Here is a 15841-nt window from a genome sequence, read left to right as displayed (position 1 = left end):
CATCGTTATATTGGCTACCTGTTATATTTCGTATTAATTTTAAAATTCTGTTAACTACATACAAAGCTTTGAATGGTCTAGCTCCACAGTACTTAAGTAACTTTCTGACACGCTATATTCCATCACATTCAAAACAAAATTCTGGCTTGTTAATAGTTCCTAGAATATCAAAATCCACAAAAGGAGGTAGAACCTTTTCCTATTTGGCTCCTAAACTATGGAGTAGTCTCTCTAACACAGTTCGGGACGCAGACACACTCACTCAGTTTAAGTCTAGACTAAAGACTTATCTGTTTAGCCAGGCATACACCTTATTTATCCATCAACTCACAATTAGGCTGCTTTAGTTAGGTCTGCCGGAACCAGAAACATCTATCATGATCTATAACTCTGCATAAAATTGAATGGCAGCTATGCTAATATTATTCTATTTGTTTCCATGTCTTAACCTCAGGGTTCCTGCTTGGTGTTGGACTCCACTGCTATGTGTCGCTGAGTGATGATGACAAACTACAGCTGGTGCTGGCCAGACATCACTTCAGTCTTTTATGATGGACTTCAGTGGATGAACTGATGCCAACTCCAACTGTAAGACATTGGATACTTCATATGCCACAGCCTGAACCTTGGAATTAGGATAGACCCCACCGAACCTCACCGAAATGACCTGCCGGTCGATCTGCGATGCACCTCATTGATCTCTGACTGCATCACCTTTGTCTAATGATGGACTACACTCTTGAAATGGAATACATAGACTATTAATTATTGCCAACAAAAGCATTCATCAGCCAACTAACAAAGGACAATGCATCTATGTGAACTTCTGCAGTTAATCCAGGATGGACTTCAAAGACATTAGTCATTAATCTTACAGTTCATAAAAAAAAAATAAATAAAATAAAACATTTTTTAAACACTGGACCTTAACGCTTACTTAGTTTACCAATTTTAAACCATGACTTGCACTGCACACAAATAACTAATATTGGCATTATATTCATGTTGTTTAGCCAGAGGAGAACTGGCCCCCACAGTGAGCCTGGTTTCACCCAAGGTTATTTTTCTCCATTAACCAACATCTTATGGAGTTTTGTGTTCCTTGCCACAGTCGCCTTCAGCTTGCTCACAGGGGTTCTAAATACAATTATTATTTAATTATTTAATTTTTATACACAATTTACAGTCATATTACTACACAATAATCACTCTAAGACTTTATAGATATTACAGTTTAATTTTTTGTTAATGCATGAGTTTCTGTAAATCTGCTTTGAAACGATGTGGGTTGTGAAAAGCACTATATAAATAAAAATGACTTGACAAGTAAATAGACATATAGTACTGAGGATGCTTTTTAAGCTACTCTACTTCTTTTCGCCTTTGCACAAGAGGAGTGCTCTAATGCTGGGGAAAGCATTTTTTGTCTCTCAGTGAGAAGCTAAACCAACTTTTCTGTTCTTTTTATTTGTAAACAAGAAAGTATTTCCAAGATTAAACTCGATTTGATGAAAAAAAAAAACAAAAAAACTTTGCTAACAACTGTTTATCTCTTTTTCAATCACTCTTATCTCTCATTCCAGCATAATATATAAGACAGTTTAAAGTGGCTCAGAGTCACTTAAAATGTAATAATTTCATTTGTGCAAACAACTGATGCTATACGTTTTCTCAATCTACAGTATATTTGCCTTCCTTAGCCATTTTTTCAATTAATTTTAACCCTCTGGTACTAAGGTCACTTTTCGTGGATGTACTGTACACAACCAGAAAGTGTTCCAATACTTTTTGGCTTCATTTTTTAATAGTACAGGTGCATCTCAATAAATTAGAATGTCGTGGAAAAGTTCATTTATTTCAGTAATTCAACTCAAATTGTGAAACTCGTGTATTAAATAAATTCAGTGCACACAGACTGAAGTAGTTTAAGTCTTTGGTTCTTTTAATTGTGATGATTTTGGCTCACATTTAACAAAAACCCACCAATTCACTATCTCAAAAAATTAGAATACATCATAAGACCAATAAAAAAAACATTTTTAGTGAATTGTTGGCCTTCTGGAAAGTATGTTCATTTACTGTATATGTACTCAATACTTGGTAGGGGCTCCTTTTGCTCTAATTACTGCCTCAATTCGGCGTGGCATGGAGGTGATCAGTTTGTGGCACTACTGAGGTGGTATGGAAGCCCAGGTTTCTTTGACAGTGGCCTTCAGCTCATCTGCATTTTTTGGTCTCTTGTTTCTCATTTTCCTCTTGACAATACCCCATAGATTCTCTATGGGGTTCAGGTCCGGTGAGTTTGCTGGCCAGTCAAGCACACCAACACCATGGTCATTTAACCAACTTTTGGTGCTTTTGGCAGTGTGTGCAAGTGCCAAATCCTGCTGGAAAATGAAATCAGCATCTTTAAAAAGCTGGTCAGCAGAAGGAAGCATGAAGTGCTCCAAAATTTCTTGGTAAACGGGTGCAGTGACTTTGGTTTTCAAAAAACATAATGGACCGACACCAGCAGATGACATTGCACCCCAAATCATCACAGACTGTGGAAACTTAACACTGGACTTCAAGCAACTTGGGCTATGAGCTTCTCCACCCTTCCTCCAGACTCTAGGACCTTGGTTTCCAAATGAAATACGAAACTTGCTCTCATCTGAAAAGAGGACTTTGGAACACTGGGCAACAGTCCAGTTCTTCTTCTCCTTAGCCCAGGTAAGACGCCTCTGACGTTGTCTGTGGTTCAGGAGTGGCTTAACAAGAGGAATACGACAACTGTAGCCAAATTCCTTGACACGTCTGTGTGTGGTGGCTCTTGATGCCTTGACCCCAGCCTCAGTCCATTCCTTGTGAAGTTCACCCAAATTCTTGAATCGATTTTGCTTGACAATCCTCATAAGGCTGTGGTTCTCTCGGTTGGTTGTGCATCTTTTTCTTCCACACTTTTTCCTTCCACACAACTTTCTGTTAACATGCTTGGATACAGCACTCTGTGAACAGCCAGCTTCTTTGGCAATGAATGTTTGTGGCTTACCCTCCTTGTGAAGGGTGTCAATGATTGTCTTCTGGACAACTGTCAGATCAGCAATCTTCCCCATGATTGTGTAGCCTAGTGAACCAAACTGAGAGACCATTTTGAAGGCTCAGGAAACCTTTGCAGGTGTTTTGAGTTGATTAGCTGATTGGCATGTCACCATATTCTAATTTTTTGAGATAGTGAATTGGTGGGTTTTTGTTAAATGTGAGCCAAAATCATCACAATTAAAAGAACAAAAGACTTAAACTACTTCAGTCTGTGTGCATTGAATTTATTTAATACACGAGTTTCACAATTTGAGTTGAATTACTGAAATAAATGAACTTTTCCACGACATTCTAATTTATTGAGATGCACCTGTATGTCTTTTTGTTATTATTATTTCTTTTTTTTTTTACATACTTCCATACTTAACAAACCTCTTTTATTAAATGTTTTGCTTGAAAAGTGTGTTTGTGCTATATTTCATTTAAATATATGCCACTTTATTATAATTTTCTTTTTTTATAAAACACAAAAATGTGATTTGTGAGTGTGGCTTAAATGTCCAAATACCTTTCAGAGCCACTGTATATGTACATGCGGGACTGCTTTAATATCAAATAATTATATAGACATCCAAAACAAGTGTGTATGTGTGTGTGTGTTTACAGGTCCCTCAGGATGAATGGGGAGGGAGAGATGACGAAATCCCATGTAGAAGGATGCGGAGCAGCAGTTACGTTAAAGCCATGGGTGATCAGGACAGCGGGGACTCTGATGGCAGCCCTAAAAATTCCCCGCAGAAAAGTGTTCGGCCTGATGCACTTGTTAAATCTGTGCTGCAAAGACAACTTTCAGACCAGAGGTACACACTGATTTATAAGCCAGTGAACCTCATTAAAAACCTCATCCAGTCATACAGGCAGAATGATTAACACGCAGAGTCATAATCATTATCTAATTATTTGTTCACTGTCACAGAGGCCCAGGTTCTGCATGCATGAGATCCTGTTTGTTGAATATGCATATCCATTATCTTTAAGAGTCATCATGTCAATAGAGTTTAAACATCTGCAGCAACATCAAAGATAACACATTATAGATGCTCTAAAATGAGAATGGGGCTCCCTGGCTTACTCCTTGGAACCGATGTTTAGCAGTGCCGGTAAATTTGAGTATAAAATTTAAGCAATTAAGATGACAAACACACATATAATCTTTGAAACGAGTTGCTGAAAATGGTACATTCAGTTCACAGAGACACCTGCTAAAACAGAACCAACTGTTTCTTGTTTTTCACTGGTGCTACGTATCAAAAAGCACTTATGGTGGCTTTATTCCCACATTATTTAAAAAAATCCAATTGATTTTATGATAGAAGTATTCCAGTGGTCAACATGTTGGCTATATAAATGGAAGTCTCTCTTTACATTTTTAAAAGAGCCAATCACCTGTTTGTTTATTCCAAAAAATTTGCAGGTGCATTAGCTAGATCGGCCTTAAAAAATACTGTTTTTGCGTGATTTGAGCTAAAGAAAAATAATTCATGGTACTCTGATTTGATTTGAAATATGTTACTGCAATGTAATCTGGACCAATATTTTTGGAGAATTCTGCCTTTGCCTATTCAAGTACATTGGGGCTGTTCTTGCATGGAAATACTGGAAATAGCTGCCCAGGGCCTTTACCAATATGGCCACCGAGTGAACTGACTTGCCTTAAAGGGTCTTCGGTTTAACACATTTTATCATAAATCTTCCCGCCTAAACATCATAAATTGTGAAGGAAAAGGCTGCAGATTTTGTCTAGGCCTGCTCTGTAGTGTAGAGAAATGCCTTGCTGATTGCACTGAACATGTCATTAAATGGACAAAACATCAGTAATATCTACAAAAAAGGCATCTGCATTTTGTTTCACAGTTATAGATTTCTGGAACACAAAGTGGTTTAAAATTTAAAATATTTTCTCCCAGACTTTAGAAAAAGTCCCAATATTGTTTCTTCTGTAGCCAACATTGGACTACATTTTGAGATAATCCTGTGTAACTGCTCCTCTTTTCCTATACCCATCACTCTCAGACAATTCTACCTGGTGCCTTTGTTCTTTCCTAGACACAATGATTATTTTCTGCTCAGTATTACAGGGGCTGTACACCATTATGCAAAGCATTGAAACATGATGTTATAAATTTGGCAAGTCAGCCTCTCTCAAAGTACATCTAATGAAAGTGAGTGTAGCACATCAAACGAGCTCTTCCCCTGAGTAGGTGCATGAAACAGTGTATTCACTGCTTTTATTATAAAAATTATATTCATACAGTATTAAGATTGTTTTGCAGCAGGGATTCCACCGTCAGATATGTTCCATTATATCTGTATTAAGTTCCCTATCTGTCACTCACTCGATGTTGTGTCGATGTAGTGACACTAGGGTTTGAACTTGGGAGCCCCAATCACCTCTGATATTTGAGAAAAGGCCAATGAGAATTGGCGAGTGGAATTTGCATGCCACTCCCCCGGACATACGGGTATAAAAGGAGATGGCTTGCATCCACTCATTCAGATTTGTTCTTCGGAGCCGATCAGAGTAGACTAAATCCACTGGCATTCCATTCACTTCTAAGAGTGTTTGAAGCTGGTGGATATACAGCACATTTACAGTGGGTTCTCCCTCCTCACACAGATAAGTGCAGAGAATGCCCCTGGGTGCTTCAGCAGCCACACTAAAAGAGTATTTTTTCTCTAAAAGAGTAAGCACTGACGGAGAGCGTCTTTTTAAACATGACTTTCCGTCTATGTGCAGTTCCTGGGTGCGGTCGATATCTCTCTTCCTCTGACGGCCACGATCGCTGTCTCACATGTTTGGGTCGTAGTCACGCTGAGACAGCGTTCGTGGATGGTTCATGTTCTCACTGCGAGAACATGACCATGGCGATGTTGAGATCGCGGCTTTCTTTCTTTCATAGAGGGAAAGCCACTCCAGCTGCTCCCCGCCCTGGTCCTTCTGCTTACATGCACAAGGCCGTGACGGCTAGCGGTGGGGGCTGGTCGAGTTCATGGATGAGTCAGGTGGCTCGCCCCAGGGCGGGCTTTATGTCTCATTAGGGGCTCGAGATGAGGATGAGGTATCGATCACAGCATTGGAGAGCGGGCTTTTGCAGTCTGACGCTGAGGACTCGGCTGGGCTCCCACCATCTGGTGCGATCACCCAGTCAGAGGCCAACGCGGAGCTGACAGCCATGCTTTCCCAGGCTGCCATGAGCGTCTGGCTAGAGTGGAACCCTCCAACCTACCCTGAGCGTTCGCGGTTGGACGATTGGTCCCTGGGCTCAGAGCGCCGCACACAGCCACGCTCTGCCCCAGTTCCTTTCTTCCCGGAGGTGCATGAGGAGCTCATGAAGTCGTGACTTGTTTACTGCCCGATTCCGCTTCGTGAGTTCCTCCACTCTCACTACCCTTGATGGAGGGGCGGCCAGGGGGTACACGGAGGTTCCTCGGGTGGAGCAGGCGATTGCGGTGCACCTGTGCCCGCAAAACGCCGCCACCTGGCAGAATTGTCCTAGGCTCCCGTCCAAGGCCTGTAAGTTCACGTCGTCCTTGACAGCCAAGGCTTACAGTGCTGCTGGACAGGCTGCCTCCAACTTGCATGACATGGCCCTCCTGCAGGTCCAACAGGCCAAGACTCTGAAAGAGCTGCACGAGGGTACTCCTGACCCGGGATTGATGCAGGAGCTGCGCTCGGTGACCGACCTCGCCCTGCAGGCGACGAAGGTCACAGCGTAGGCTTTTTGGCAGGCGATGTCCACTATGGTGGTCCAGGAGCTCCACCTGTGTCTCAACCTTGCAGAGATGAGGGACGCTGACAAAGTTTGCTTTCTTGACGCCCCCATCTCTCAAGGTTGTCTGTTCGGTGACTCTGTCAAGGACTTTGCCCAGCAGTTCTCAGCAGTCAAGAAGCAGATGGAGGCAATCCAGCACATCCTGGCCCAGCGTGATTCCACCTAAAAGCCTCCGAGATCCCGTACCCTGTCTGCGCGTCGCCGAGGGCATCCACCTATGGCAGCAACACCGGCTCCGCCACAGCCCGAGCCAATGGCTTGGCCTCACCGTTGAGCCTCCCGCAGGAAGTTGATGCCCCCATCCTTCGGTCTAGCGCCATGAACCCCAGGAGGGCTTCAAAGTGTCCCTGAGACGGGTGACCCAGGGGGGAGGAGACCCACTGTCAACCAGGAGGTGGTACACAGACCACTCCATCCCCCGGTGAAGGGCCGGGAGGAGAATCTTTTGTTCCCTTTTTTTATGGTTTTACCGCATGCCCAAGGGGCTCCGGCACTTTCATTTAAAAAAAAGAGTGGTTTCCTCATTCTCTGGGTCACACACTCAATATCTACAGCCATCATTGTCACAACAGCCGTACATCGAACACTCGCAGAAGGGGCGCTGCGGATGCGAGTCCTCTGCCTTCGCACACCCAGCTGTGACACAAACATACCCACGATCAGGCATATGTGATGTGCCACAAGGATGCCCAGCCTCCTCTCCCATTGCAGACCGGTCCTATGGTGGGTACCCGGAGCGAGGTAAGTGCTCTAATATCTCTCTGAGCACAGCCACGAGTTCGGGACACGAGACCTCTCGCGTGGCAGCTCCTACTCCACCCTGCCACGAGGCCCCATCAGCAGGTATGTCAAAGGTGATTGTCCCCTTGGTGCCCCTTGCACGGAGTCTGGAGGCATGGTTAGAGCTCTCCAACCTGTCGTGCTGGCTCGTCAGGATGATCCAACTAGGCTATGCGTCTTTACGAAAGTCGCAAAGGCAGCCCTTTCCCCGCAAAGGGAAGTGGGCGTCCGCATCCTCAATTATCTCAACGACTAGCTGATTCTAGCTCACTCTCAAGATTTATTCTGTGTGCACAGGGACTTGGTGCTCAGACACCTCAGCCGATTGGGGCTTTGGGTCAACTGGGAAAAGAGCAAGCTCTCCCTGGTGCAGTGCATCTCTTTTCTCAACATGTAGTTGGACTCAGTCACTATGACGGTGCACCTCACGAGCAAGCATGCTCAGTCGGTGCTGAATTGCCTGAAGTTATTCAGGGGAAGAACAGCGGTCCCACTGAAACAATTTCAGAGGCTCCCGGGGCACACCACTCAGGTTGATGCATATGAGACCGCTTCAGCACTGGCTTCAGACTCGAGTCATGAGATGGGCATGGCGCCGTGGTATGCATCACGTGGCTATCACACCGATCTGTCGCCGCACGTTCAGCCCTTGGACGGACTTTGCATTTCTACGGGCAGGGGTTCCCCTAGAACAAGTGTCCAGGCATGTCGCTGTCACAACAGACATGTCCAAGTCAGGCTGGGGCACCGTTTGCAATGGGCATGCAGCCTCGGGCTCCTGGACAGGACCTTGACTGCGTTGGCATATCAACTACATTTACATTTTACATTTATTCACTTGGCAGACGCTTTTATCCAAAGCGACTTACAAGAGAGTAAAACATAAGCGAATCATCTTAGGAGACAGTGGTATGAAAAGTGCTGTATTACAAAGTATCACTAGCATCATAATAGTATTCAAAATAGAATAAAGTGCAACAGAATTTTTTTATTTTTTTTTTAATGACTGCCTCGAGTTGCTGGCGGTATTGCTGGCTCTGTGGAGGTTTCGGCCTTTGATACAGGGCAAGCACGTGTTAGTCCGGACAGACAACATGGCAACGGTAGCATATATAAATTGCCAAGGCAGTTTACGCTCACATCGCATGTCGCAACTCGCCTGCCCGCCATCTCCTCCTTTGGAGTCAGCAGCGACTGAATTCATTGTGGGCCACTCACATCCCAGGAGAACTCAATCACACAGCAGACATGCTGTCATGACAGGTGATGCTCAGTGGAGAGTGGAGAATCCAACCCTAGGTGGTTCAGCTGATTTGGAGTCGAATCGGCGAAGCGCAGGTAGACCTGTTTGCTTCCCAGGAATCCTCCCACTGCCCGCTATGGTACTCCCTGACCGAGGCCCCTCTCAGCACAGAAACATTGGCACACAGCTGGCCCCGGGGCCTGCACAAATATGCATTTCCCCCAGTGAGCCTGCTTGCACAGACTCTGTGCAAAGTCAGGGAGGACGAAGAACAAGTAATGTTGGTGGCACCGTACTGGCCCACCCAGACTTGGTTCTCGGAGCTCACGCTCCTCACAACAACCCCTCCCTGGCAAATTCCCCTGAGGAAGGACCTCCTTTCTCAGGGACGGGGCACGATTTGGCACCCGCACCCAGACCTCTGGAACCTCCATGTCTGGCCCCTGGACGGGACGCAGAAGACCTAAGTGGGCTACCACCGGCAGTGGTAGACACTATCACTATCACTCTACGAGGCAGCTGTATGCCTTGAAGTGCCATCTGTTCGTGAATTGGTGTTCTTCCCGAGGTGAAGACCCACAGAGATGCACAGTCAAGTCGGTGCTTTCCTTCCTGCAGGAGAAGTTGAAGGGGCGGCTGTCCCCCTCGACCTTAAAAGTGTATGTGGCCGCCATAGCGGTAGATGGTAAGTCCTTGGGGAAGAACAACCTGATCATCAGGTTCCTTAGAGGCACCAGGAGGTTGAATCCTCCTAGGCCACACCTCATTCCCTAGTCTTGCTGGGCCTACAGAGAGCCCCATTTTAGCCCCTGGAGTCAGTCAGGCTAAAAGCCCTCTTATTGAAGACGGCCCTCCTGACTGTACTCACTTCCTTCAAGAGGGTTGGGGACCTGCAGGTGTTCTCTGTCAGCGAAATGTGCCAAGAGTTCGGTCTGGCATACTCTCATGTGATCCTGAGACCCTGGCCGGGCTATGTGCCCAAGCTTCCCACTACCCCTTTTAGGGATCAAGTGGTGAACTTGCAAGCGCAGCCCCGGGAGGAGGCAGACCCAGCCTTATCGTTGCTGTATCTGGTATGCGCCTTGCATGTTTACTTGGACCGCACAGAGTGCTTTAGATGCTCTGAGCAGCTCTTTGTCTGTTTTGGACAGCAGAAGGGGAAGGCTGTCTCCAAACAGAGGATTGCCCACTGGATTGTGGATGCCATCGCTTTGGCATACCAGGCCCAGGGCGCGCTATGCCCCCTGGGAGTACAAGCACACTCCACAAGGGGTATGGCATCCTCCTGGGCCCTGGCGAACGGCGCCTCTCTAACAGACATCTGTAGAGCAGCAGGCTGGGCAACACCCAATACCTTTGCAAGATTTTACAATCTCCGGGTTGAGCCAGTTTTGTCCCGTGTTTTAGCAGGTGCGGACAGATAAATATGCGGGCAGCTGGCTGGGTGTACCGATTGCACTCAGCGCCTTTCCCCTCCCTGAGGGGATAACGTGCGCTTTTTCATCCACGTGAGTTCCCGAGTCCGGTGAACCCTGGATGTCTTTCCTCCCCCAGCACCCTGTGGCAGCAAATTCGGTGGAGGAATTCGATGCCAGGCCCAGTACTCATGAAGTACACCCTGTCAGTTCAGCCCCTGTACTTGGGATAGATGCTCCATATGTAGTGGTTCCCTGTCAGTAATCCCATATGAGGTGTTTTCCATGGTACGGTTTCCCTGACGTTAAACATGTGTCTTCCCCTGGGCAGAGCTCTGCTCTGCCACCAGTCGCTGCACATGTAGAGCTGCTCCCTTCCAGGTAGGACCTAGTGCAGGGACTACTTTCCATGTGTGGTACTTCCCAGTGGATAAGTCCATTTGATGTGCTCTCCACATTTTAACCTCCCTTTGGGCAGGATGTGGTCTCCACGGTGTCCTTTCTACGTGGGGGAAAAGAACACCTTTCCCGGTGCGAATATATCTTGGTCCCAGCTAAGTGAATTTTCATTTTCATAGAGGAAAAAAGAAAAGGTCAAAACAGCTGATGCGACCTGTTCCCATTGTAACTGCGTCTTGTGGGTAAACCGAACTCTTTGTTCTCAGAATCACTCAAATGTGTATTAAAAACTTATTTTGACTGTTTACTGAGGTTTTAGTTGATGTGTTTTAATTCACATCACCAGAATGTATTGCTGGTCAGGGGGGTTGAATAATTTTGATTGCAACTGTATGTCCGGGGGAGTGGCATGCAAATTCCACTCGCCAATTCTCATTGGCCTTTTCTCAAATATCAGAGGTGATTGGGGCTCCCAAGTTCGACCCTTAATCTAACCACACTACACAAAACTGGATGATAGCATGTATCATGACTGGAGTACATGACTGAGATTTATGGTGAAACATACAGAAATGTAATGTATACCAAGAAAAATATCTGTGATATTGGGTCTCATCCAGTGATCAGCTATCTTTAAAACTTTCTTAATGCACAGACAGAAGCCAATGACCTTAAAAGACCCCATAAAATATTTTTTAAGACAAAGATTTGGAGTGCAAGATGAGTCATCAATATTTTTGCTTCGATTTTCGGAAATGAAAGACTGTAAGTTTTAGATCTATTTTGTCAACTTTTAGAGGGTACACAAGCATATAGATGACCTCAAAGTTATAGACATGGATAATAAGGAAAAATAAGGAACTAATCAAACCAGTATGAGCTATTTTTTAAAGACAAATTAATTGGTTACGGTGCCTTTCAAACAACTTTTCATTCATGTTCCCTTCACCATGCAAATACCATTCTGATTGTAGAAGACAATAAAATACTTATTTTAAAAAGCAGTAATGGAAACATGTGAATAACATTTCACTGCACAAATAATTTTACACTGTCAAAATGTGATGTTTGGGTTCAGTTTTGTATCTCTTTGTGGTCTTTCAGAGTTGGTGTGTGATATTCGCACCGTCTTTGAAGATCCCATGTGATCCACATCCACTGCCAGTTTTCTGTGGCATTTACACATGAGATGTGTTGTGTCACCCACCATTGCCTTCTGTCATGCAAAACCCTGGCATGAAAATCAGACTTGAAAAGAAAAGCCTCAGATTCAAACTGGCCATCTGATCAGCTCTAAAACACATGTGCAGGATGATGTTGGAGGCCAGAAATCTTCCCAAATATGCTCTTGTGGATCCTCCAGAAGCTGTTTTAATGCATGCTTAAACATTTCTGCCCTCACTAAGGGGCCATTTGTTGATTACTGATATTTCTGCTGAATAGACCAGCGTGAGTGGTCACCTGCGTATGGTGTGTTTTGCTTTCTGGTACCAATGTACTAGAGTCTGCCCAGCTAGGCCAGCACCAAACCAGCATAAACTAGCTTGGACCAGCATGGAAATTCATGTTTGTCTAAGCTGGTCATTTCAGCAGCTGAAGACATAATGTGGAGAATACATTTTCCACAAAGCCACTGCTGATAAGAACAGCTGTACATTTTGATGGAAAAGTGCAGAACTTGGCAGCCTGGGTGGCGTCATGATGCAGTGACAACATATCAAAGTATGGTAAGCTTTTAGAGTGCATGCAAGCTGATCACTGGAGACAGCCTCATTTATCTCTGCATGGCCCAGCCCCACTGAAAAAGAGCTGATGGAAATCCACAGAGAATACAGGAAGACTGTGAGAGGGTGCTGATGACACACAGCCAACAGCAGCTCCTCAGACTGATGAGACACAAGAACCTTTGGTGGAGCTGATCTCCATTCAGTGTTATTAGAGATCATCAGTTCAGTGATGCATTGCACAAAACAGTAGTGTGGACCACCTACACATTTGAATGGCACAAGAGAGCATCCCACTCATAAGTAAGCCCTACCGAAATCTAGCACCCACAGACCTCTGAAGAAAGCTTTGTAGATTTCCACAGAATTTGAATGCCTTTCATTCGCAAAATAATCAGAATAGCTTGTTAATTATTTTACATACAAATAAAATCAAATAAAATAACCTTGATGAGTATTTAGAACTTTCTCTTTCTTTTGAGTTTACAAAACTGACACATTTTAAGTAAAATTAATGTATTTTATTGTTTTGAGTTTAATGAACTTGTCTTTTTAAATTTACAGAAACTGTACAACTGAGTAAATGTTCAAATTAAGTGTTATAATGTGTCTTTGTGTAAATGAATGTAAAGGGGGAGACTTGTTAGTGTTTAATGTTTTGTTATGTTACTTAGAAGAGTTTCTGTTATGTTGAAATTTTGGGGGTTACAATTATGGTGAATAGTGGAGTTTGAGCTTAGCTTGAGGATAGGTACAATTTAAGATTATTCTACAGTATATTACTTTACTTGTTAGGCAATTGCTGTGCTAATCAAAGCATAGTTTTCCAGTTAGCATGCATTCAGCGTGCTAGTGTTCACTGTACTAGCTAGTTCTAACTAGAAATAACCTAAATTGTTAGGTTCCCTCTACTTGAAGTATTTAAGTTGAGCTTACATGGTAATTTTAAGTTCAGTCAAATAGTTAAATTTTAAGTTAAGTGCTATTAAAATGAATTAGTTAGCTTACTCAATATTTTAAGTTAAGAGCAATTAACATGCATGTGTAGTACAAAATCAAAACATAAAAGTTCTACTAACTTAAACTTGGGAATTTATTAACTTAAAAACTTGATGTAACCGGTTGCCTGTTGATCTTGTTTTTAGTTCTGCTAACATATAATGATTTACAGTAAAATAGCTTACTACAGGGGATAATGTACAGCCAGCTGGTCAGTTATTGCAAAATAAACCCCTTCAGGGTGATACTGATCATCGTACCTGGGTTTATTTTGTGATACAGACTGGTTGCCTGTACATTATCCTGTACTAATTTAATTATGTTTTCAGCCACCAATAGGAGTGTATAGTCCCAGCTCTATGTAAAACATTTTACCATGTTTAAATCAATCCAGCAGAACTTTACAGATTTTCCCAAAAATCAGCACCGAAAGTGTGAAGCAATTAATCTGGACCCGCTCATAACTGCTTTAGAATCTCTTAGTATATATGTAATTGACTTAGATTTTATCTACAGCTTACTGAGTACATACAGTAGAGAGGAGCTCATTTAATTATCACATTTGTCTTCTTTGTACTGTATTTGCAAATTAATGCACCAAAAGCCCCACATTTTCATAAACTATTGTTAAAAATTTTAAAATAGCTTTATACATGACACAGCTTTAATGGAGCTCCCTGCAGTGCTTAGATTATACATGCGGAACATCTGCCCTCTCTGAGCTTCAGAATCTGTTGTAGTTACAGCGTGAAGCAGAGCCTCAGAAATCTCCCACACAGCAGCAGCGGAGGACACACACAGCGCAAACCAGGGGGACACATTGATTGTATTGATTTTTTGAGCTCGTAGCTCAAGAATCACCAAGAGCAGAATCTGATTTGTCCTTGCATCCTGAAGAGTCTCTCCACACTCTCTAACTTCATCAGCAAACACTCAAAACATGTTTTCTTTCTATTATCTCAGATTAGAATAAACCTGCAGTTTTGTCTGTTGGCTCTCAAGCATGTCCATGTCTTACAAGCAAAGCTCACAGCCGAAATGTCACCATGATCTGCTTTGAACATTCTGGAATGTTTGCACACACTTTTCCACAGATCTCAGGAGATGGTTGAAGCTGAGAGAGAGTGGGAGAGAGTGTGATTATATTCCCAGAGGTGACTAGCTGCAGTGTAAATTCGACAGGCAAGGGTTTTGGAAAAGGATAGTGCTGAAGAGAAGACTCTGGTCTTATACTCTTTAACTTTAGTCTCATTGAGCATTTCCAATATGATAGAATCAAAACAGTTTCAAGCTGAATATGATGACCTCATTGGCACAAGTCCATCCATACTCTGAATCAGGGGTTCAAAATGGGGACTGTGGGGGAACATAGAAAATTTCAGAGAAATAAAAGGTTTTTAAAAAAAAAGAGTAAATAAATAAATAATAAAAACAAACAGAATTTGACATTGCTTTACTCTTACTATTTGAAATTACTATGTCTTGATGTGTCATGTTTACCTTTTTTTTTTACCATACGTGCTTAATTGACATTAAATTTCAAAACCATTGGCATAAATGTCCCTTTTGCTGCAATAACAGCTTCCACTCTTCTGGGAAGGCTTTCCACTGTACTCTGTGTAAATGGCTGTAGTGATTTGCTCAGATTCAGACACAAGAGTATCAGTGAGGTCAGGCACTGATGTTGGGCAATGGGGCCTGGCTCACAGTTGCCATTCCAGTTTACCCCAAAGATGTTCAGTGGGATTCAGGTCTGGGCTTTGTTCAGACCAGTCAAGTTCCTCCACACAGGAGGTAAACCATTTCTTTATGGACCTCGCTTTGTGCACAGGGGATTGTCATGCTGGAATAGAAAAGTGCTCTCCCTTAAACTGTTGTCACAAAGTTGGAAGCACACAATGCCCTAGAATGCTATTGTATGGAGTACAATTATGATTTGTATTCACTGGAATTAATGGAGTAACCAAACTCATTAATTAGAAGGGGGTGTTCACATACGTTTGGCCATGTAGTTTATTATGGGGCTTTGGTTTACTGTGGTAAGAAACAGTCCCATTATACAAAATACTTATTTTACCTGTAATAAAATATGCCAAATAAAGTCTGCTGCAGAAATACATTTGTATAAAAGTGTGTGATTCCACCAGGTGAATTACTAAATGTCTATATATATAAATGTGTGTGTGTGTGTGTGCATCTCTGTTGACATTGTTATCTCCAAGCCAATGCTATTGAGCAAAGAAACAAAAGCCTCTAGCAAAACAAGACAACCACACATAATTAATAAGTGGCCAATCTTGCTCAGAGCAGATTTAAAGCTTCTTATTGAAAATTAACCATGTGAAGTTGCCTACAGCAAGATATAAAAATTAAAAAACACCTCTATTAGGTATTTACTTGTTTTGTCCACCCTTGCATCCTAAATAG

At 43.2% G+C, this 15841-nt stretch overlaps 1 protein-coding gene across 1 annotated transcript in view; it reads left to right on the top strand.

Annotated features, from left to right (window-relative positions):
- Nucleotides 1–15841, top strand: part of LOC127455526 (disks large-associated protein 2-like) — a 224672-nt gene that overhangs the window by 164186 nt on the left and 44645 nt on the right. Inside the window, exon 4 of the mRNA XM_051723500.1 lies at nucleotides 3688–3881. Coding sequence (XP_051579460.1) covers nucleotides 3688–3881 — 194 coding nt within the window. The remainder of the gene's footprint in view (nucleotides 1–3687; nucleotides 3882–15841) is intronic.

The sequence above is a fragment of the Myxocyprinus asiaticus genome, chromosome 17 (assembly GCF_019703515.2).
Source record: "Myxocyprinus asiaticus isolate MX2 ecotype Aquarium Trade chromosome 17, UBuf_Myxa_2, whole genome shotgun sequence".
NCBI lineage: Eukaryota > Metazoa > Chordata > Actinopteri > Cypriniformes > Catostomidae > Myxocyprinus > Myxocyprinus asiaticus.
Note: the sequence above shows the minus strand (reverse complement) of the source record. Positions and strands in the feature narration are given on the sequence as shown.